Genomic DNA, 6,856 nt, shown 5'->3' on the forward strand with positions numbered 1-6,856 from the left:
AAAACTAGGATGGTAATGATTATAGTATCACTCCATAACATATATCTCTTTTTACTATGATGTTGCAGTCGGACTAACGTTAGCTTGTTTCTGCTACTAAGGCTACTGGTTAGCACTGTTTTTTTTTGGATACAAACAAGGTAGTTATATTGGTTTGATGTTTCTTCTGATGTTTATGTGTGCTGGTGCTCTCACAGCTAAATGTCCTCAAGTGGTTTACTGCTTATTTAGAGTTTCTGTTATCAAACATCTTAATACTGAAGTAAACGTGTGCTAGTTCTTCTACCGAACAGATATTACTGTAGATTACTTTGCATGTCTAAAAGGTTTAATTCTGCTTGTTTGTTTGTCAACAATGTAGGCATTTCAAAACATGCACAGCAGCCTCCACTGTGCGGAGGTGCATTAGAGGCAGGGCTGGTGTGAAGGCAATATTTTTTGGGGGGGGGGGGGGGTGCTTTGGGGGCGGGGCTGGAGTGCAGCTGAGGGTGAGGGTGAGGGGCTTGGGAGGAGGAACTGCAACACAGCTGAGAGTAAGGGGAGGGGCTTTGGAGGCGGGGCTGGAGCACAGCCGAGTCAGGGGGAGGGGCCTGATAGTTGTACTCATTTGAATTTTCAAGCTAAGTCCACTCTCTCTTCAATCTTACGGACTGCAGATTTCAAATAAAGAGGTGACATACACTTGGTAATAATGTTTACTAAATAACTGTAGAGATCTTGGTAATGCTCAAGCCTGCTGCCCTGCCTAATAATATCTTTCTTGTACTTCAGGAATGTGGCTCTTATTTTGATGCCACCAGGGTGGTATCTGTAACAATTACATCACTGGAAGTGAGAAGACAAGGGTCTGAATCCGGAAATTGGAAAAAGGGGTTTATTGTGTGTTACAGTTGAGTGCGTGTCCCTCCTGCATCTTACTGTAACATCCCATGGCTTATCCACATGTGGCTATGGTCATTTGATTAGCAGTGGTGAATGACCAGAGTTCAAGTGTGGGACACAAATGTAATGGATGAACGCATGAGTACGTGTTTGAAGTAATCCTGAACACACGAGGTCGCAGAACTTTTAGTTCACCCACACAGGCAGCCACCTTCAAATGACTTTGCTCCTAGAGGACACTGATCAGTATGGGTTTTTGTTTGTTTATTTATTTGCAAAAGGAATAACCTGTGGCATTACATAATTTAGAGGGAACTATGTTATGTGCCACTCTTTATCTGGATGTTATCACACAGGTGATGGCCAATAATAAAGAGCTATCAGCTATAAAGGTCACCACCTGGTGTTAAAATATTTAGGCTTGAATATCCTGCTTGGCCACAACCACCTCAGATTTTAGTGCATGAACACATCTCCTGACCCTTTTGTTTTTATGTTTAATTTTACGATGTACATGTATACCATCACAAAAAGGAAATCTATCAGAAAAAAAACATCTGATCATGGGTTTCAGTGTATTATACCCCAGCCACATAAGGTATCACAATACTGGCAAAATCTATCAAGTCATGTGAATCAACATAATTATCAATGCTACATTAGTTCTACTCAGCCTATTATAAAGTGAAGCTCTCCCTTGTCCCTACAGAACAGTAGATTGTGAGGATATACTGAAACTGCCTCCAGCTCAGTAGCCAGATGTCTTTACTTATTTGATTCAGAGACCTCACATTTATCCTTTATAAATTACTAAGTCATTCAATCAACAGTAAATGAAAAAAAAGAAAAAGCTTCATCTCACTGCTTCATTAATCAACATTTTAAAGTGGATTTACCAGTAGCATATAGTCATGTGAACTTTCTAAGACAATGAACAATACCTGCAGTTCAGCATGTTTAAGTATTTTTATTTGCAAGCAGCTATATAGTTATTGGTATGGAGCTTTTAACATTTTCAGGCCTACAGTGAGCAGAGGCTGGATGAGTTGACCAGGACAGTATCAGCAGTTGGAGAAATACTGGAAGTCAACCACATCGTCACAGTTGTTCAGTTGCCAAACAGAATGACTGCAAAAGAGAAAACATTATGAAGGAATCCTCATAAATTTCTAGAACGTTTACATGACAAACTCCTTTTTTTTTTCTAAAATAAAAAGTCATTACTATTTTTGAGCCATTATTTTTTCAAAACTTCAGCAATTAGATAAAACTATAGCAAACAGTAGGCATTATTAGACAAAGGAACCAAGAGAAGTCTTTTCATATGTATTTGATACATTTTCTACTTACAGTTTCTGGAAGAGCTCTTTAAAGGAGCCTTGTTGTTTGCCTGATGAAAACCTGATCATTACACAGAACATTGATATATTTTGATCATAATTTGACATTGAAAAGTAAGAATAATCTAACAATTAAATTTGACCAGAAATAGGTTATTTTGGTCATGCATTACCTAGTAACCTAATGTGGTAAGCTGGACTAACCCCATTCTTTCAGGCTGCTCTGCTTATAGTATATAGAGATAGTGTGCTAATAGTGTGGTATGCAAAACCAAAGCAAAACCATAATAGTGATATTAAAGGCTTTGTAATATATTTCCACCTCGAGTGCCTCAGATTTTGTCAAAAATACTTATTTAAGAGTATCGCTAATCTGAAGAGCACCACAGAGATACCCTTTTCACACTCACGTATGTCACACCTTCCACACAGACACAATCCACCATGAACTACATTTCCCATAAACCTCTTGTGCATTCCCAGTTCCCTGATTATCCTTTTGTGTTTCCTCATTTTAAGCCTCCATGTTGATTCAGTCTGTGCAAAGTCTTGTTTGCATCGCAATTTGTTTCCAAGCCATTGTCTTTGTTAATATTATTCTGTTCTCCTGGTTTTTGTCCTCTTTCTTGCTCCTGTATTGGTTCTTATATATTTGTCGACTGCTATCTGAATTGTGACCTCAGCTTGTTTTGTGACTATGTCTTTGGATTACCCCTGTAAAATTAAACTACACCAGTATTCCTGCAATTGCCTGTATTCCTGCACCCCATGCAAACTGTTATTTGAAAATCAAATCTGTGAAAATACCAAAATCATTTAGCTGAGTTTTACTCACACTTCAGTTAGGATGGTCTCAAGACAAGCTATATCATCACTGAGGTCGTCATCTGTCAGATCTTTACAGAGAGATTTCAGTCAGATAGCCACAAGGGCATTTTATTCAGATGTTGTTTACTCTCATTAACATAAAAAATAATTGCAGTTTGTTGAATAAGAAAGGCTGAAGAACAATAAAAAATAGTCATGGAGAACTATCTGAGGTTTGATTTTCAAATGTACTCACTGTCGCAGGTCATATTGCATAGGTTGAGTGACCGCTGATTTCCTGAGGAGCAGGCAATGTGATCCGGCAACTGGAACAATCCGTACAGTTTCCACTCCTCGGCCTTCTTGGGTTTCTTTTGGTGTGCAGACCGATGTATCCGAAGAACAGCAGCGGAGGTTGAAACATTAAAGGGGGTACCTGTGACTGGGGGGAGGGATGTAGCCGAGATGGTGACTGCAGACATCGACATTTCCGCTGCATCAGATTCCTCACTGCTGGAGCTGTGTGCCGACTCAGATCCATGCTGACTGTAACCTCGAGCAAAAGTTTTCTTTCTTGACCCATGTGCAGACCTGTACCAACGTAGTCTTCTATGACCTCTTCGACACCAATAATTACCCTGTGGGGTAGTCGTGGGCATAGCTGTTGAAGAACCAAAATCAGGTTGGTTCTTCTGATCGGATTCCTCACTGCTCGACTCATGTGCAGACTTCCTCTGTGGTCCAGCCAGTCCACTTTCAGAAGAGGTATCATCACCATCATTACGAACAGTGATATGGTGAATGGCACTGGTATTTAACCCAGAGTTCAGCTCAAAAATGCACACAACTGTTTAAAGGAAAGGGAAGATGTTAAATGGTAGACCATGAAAACAGCAGTTTTGTTCCTAGATAAAAGCTAGTTTTATTGTTTTATATAGTTGTGATAGTTCTTGTTTCTCTGTGTCAGCATCATTCTGTTAGGCTCGCCACAAAATTTTATGAAAAGCAGATGCTTAACTCACTCTTGGACAAACCGATGAAGTCCAGCACATTTGCAGGCAGAGTCGCGTTCAGCTCATCCCTCAGCTCACACTCCTCCAGTTTCCGCCCTTCACTCACACTGGAGGTCAGCAACAACACCGCTAACACCACCAACAGCTGCGCTTCAAAATGGAAATGCATGCTGCATATGTCTGCTTCTCCGCAGCAAATCGTACGTGTACCAGGCCCATTACCAGTTATATATAAATCTACAAACTCCACAGGGACTCAGTATTCTAATGATGAGATATGTATCACTGAAAATACACCAAAATTTGATATGATTTGATCTGTTACATATCTCAAGACTACATATAACACCAGTGTGCTGTCAGAAAACAATGCAATGGACTAGTTTCAAAATGGTTGTTATTCCCAGAAGGGTGCTGTTTTTGTGAATGTGGATGAACTATGAATATGAGAACTTTGGAGAATCAAAGGCCTTTATTATTAAGTTAGAATACAGAGCACTGGATATTAGGTCAGGTGAGATCTAGATTACCTCTGGTGTCTGAAATATAATACAACATTGATGCTTGACTACGTCCTAAAAGTAGATGGGACAAAACAGGTGTGGGCACAAACTGTGCCAAGAGGAACACAAACTCTGACGCAGAACTATATGCTGGACAGGAACAGCCTGAATAAGCAACAATTAGAATGTTAACCTACTTTATCTACAAGGAAGCTGTCCCAGTAATCTACCAAATGTCAGGTTTATGAACAGACGGAGTCGAATGCAGGGGAAAATAAATAAAATATATATATATATATATATATATATATATATATATATATATATATATATATACACACACACACACACACAGTAGGGTCATTCCAAAGAGTAGCTGAATACAGGCAATGGTCAATCCAGTAGAGGCACAGAACAAACAGATCCCAAAACAGGCAGGTAATACAATAATCCAAAACAGCATTCACGATAGCAAACTATGGCTCAGAACCCTAAAGATGGCAAACGAGACTTCGCAACGATATACAGACGCAAGAGGGTATATATAGTGAACACATTAAGGAGAACGAGACACCGGCGAGGTTAGAACTCAGCTGACTGGGAACGTACAGGGGGTTTATGGGATATGTAGTTCGCAGTGGAGGGTGTGACACCTAAATTACTGTAATCCCAAGTAGCTAGCTCTCTAATTAAGTGATTATTAGAATAACAACAATCATTCCTCGCAGGCAACAGAACAGTTACTGTTGTCTTTGTGTGTATAGAGCTCGTTAGCTAGATCGGTATCATTACCCAGCCAGACAAGCAAAGAAAACACACTTGCTCATATACAGTAACTTTAGCAAAACATCATAATGATCAAGATAAATGCAGCCAGCATGTAGCTACAAACGCATCCATGCGCCAGCTCCTTCATATAATTTAGACCGCTAGAGTATTAGATACTTCAAGCAAAGCTGCTCACACCGGTGAAATTACTCTACCTCTCGCCTCTGCGAGATTTATTTACCTCTCGGTAAATGAGATTAAATGTTTGCTTCCTAATGTTAGTTATATTGACATGTGACTGATGTTAGTTAGCTAAGCTCAGAACACACGTTTATGCAAGTAATTGACATAATGGTGAGGGTAAACACGGTTAGCGTGAGCATTTCAACGAAGCGTGTCAACGAGTGTAAATGCTTCTTCTAGTTCGACACGCTACATGGTCCGGCAAAAAGTAACCTTCGTCAGCAACCTGAAACAACAAGTAACCAACAGAAATCAAACAACCTCGGAGACAAAGGCATATGACAGGATAAAACAACGAGACATAAGATACGCTTAATATATGTACAGCCCAAGTAATGATAGCTTTGCAGGCGTAAATGTAGTTTGTCCTTCCAACATGTTTGTGGCAAAACAGATACAATTCCATGATTTTGGATAGAACTCATAAACTGAACCGACAAACATGAGCATATGAATTATATGAACAAAGGTTATAAAGGTGTTATTTTTATATATATATATATATATATATATATATATATATATATATATATATATATATATATATATATATATATATATATATTCAGTGCATCTGGGAGGGTGGCATCACTGTCACAGGAAGGTGATGTTTTCCTGTAGTTAGTCATGGCCTGAACACCCTCCCACATGCGCCGTGTGTCACCAGTGCCTCTGAAGTGTCCATGGATCCTCCGTGCGTGTGCACGCTTTGCTTCCCTGATCGCACGTGACAGTTCGGCTCTTGTTTTCCTGGGAGCATCTCTGTTACCTGTTCTGAAGGCTGAGTCACGGGTCCTCAGTAGCATGCGCACCTCAGCAGGCATCCGTGGCTTCTGGTTGGCGGAGTGTAAAAGAGGACACAGGAAGAAAAATAAAAAATAACAAAAAAAGAAAAAAACATCAGTACACATTTGACATTAAATAATTATTTATTACATATTAAGGAATTAAACATTAAAGAATTAAAGAATTTATAGATGATAAATTTATAGATGGTGCATGCATGTGTGTGTGTGTGTGTGTGTGCACTGACAAGAATGTGTCCTTCATATTATGAATTACATTTTTCATCACTTCTTCTTACTTGTGTAACAATACTGACCCCGCATTAAGATGGATAGCATTAAACTGTTACAATTACTTAATTGATTAGTGCATTAACTGGTGAATCTGTGTTCATTAATCAAATGATTGGCATATTAATTAGCGAAAGAGGGTTGCAGAATCATGAGGGATCTTTTTTCTTTAACTTATCTATACCATCAGTTCAAATGAGCCTATGTGCATGGGGTTCTAACTC

At 39.3% G+C, this 6,856-nt stretch overlaps 1 protein-coding gene across 1 annotated transcript; it reads right to left on the reverse strand.

Moving 5' to 3' along the window:
- Positions 1 to 903: 903 nt before the first annotated feature.
- On the reverse strand, positions 904 to 4,348 carry LOC145652050 (uncharacterized). Its single transcript, XM_081701300.1, has 5 exons — positions 4,052 to 4,348; positions 3,286 to 3,876; positions 3,058 to 3,118; positions 2,233 to 2,283; positions 904 to 2,010 (listed from the first exon to the last, which is right to left on the reverse strand). Exons 1-5 carry the CDS (start codon positions 4,209 to 4,211, stop codon positions 1,944 to 1,946), a joined length of 930 nt encoding a protein of 309 aa, XP_081557426.1. The 5' UTR covers positions 4,212 to 4,348; the 3' UTR covers positions 904 to 1,943.
- Between the last annotated feature and the right edge of the window lie 2,508 nt (positions 4,349 to 6,856).

Source organism: Electrophorus electricus, chromosome 18 (genome assembly GCF_041902795.1).
Source record: "Electrophorus electricus isolate QZ-2024a chromosome 18, ASM4190279v1, whole genome shotgun sequence".
NCBI lineage: Eukaryota > Metazoa > Chordata > Actinopteri > Gymnotiformes > Gymnotidae > Electrophorus > Electrophorus electricus.

Coding starts and splice junctions, on each gene's coding strand:
- LOC145652050 (XM_081701300.1), bottom strand. CDS start 4,211: ATGCATTTCCATTTTGAAGCGCAGCTGTTGGTGGTGTTAGCGGTGTTG. Junction 3,877..4,051: donor CTTCATCGGTTTGTCCAAGA/GTGAGTTAAGCA, acceptor TCCTTTAAACAG/TTGTGTGCATTTTTGAGCTG. Junction 2,284..3,057: donor GAGACCATCCTAACTGAAGT/GTGAGTAAAACT, acceptor TGTAATGATCAG/GTTTTCATCAGGCAAACAAC.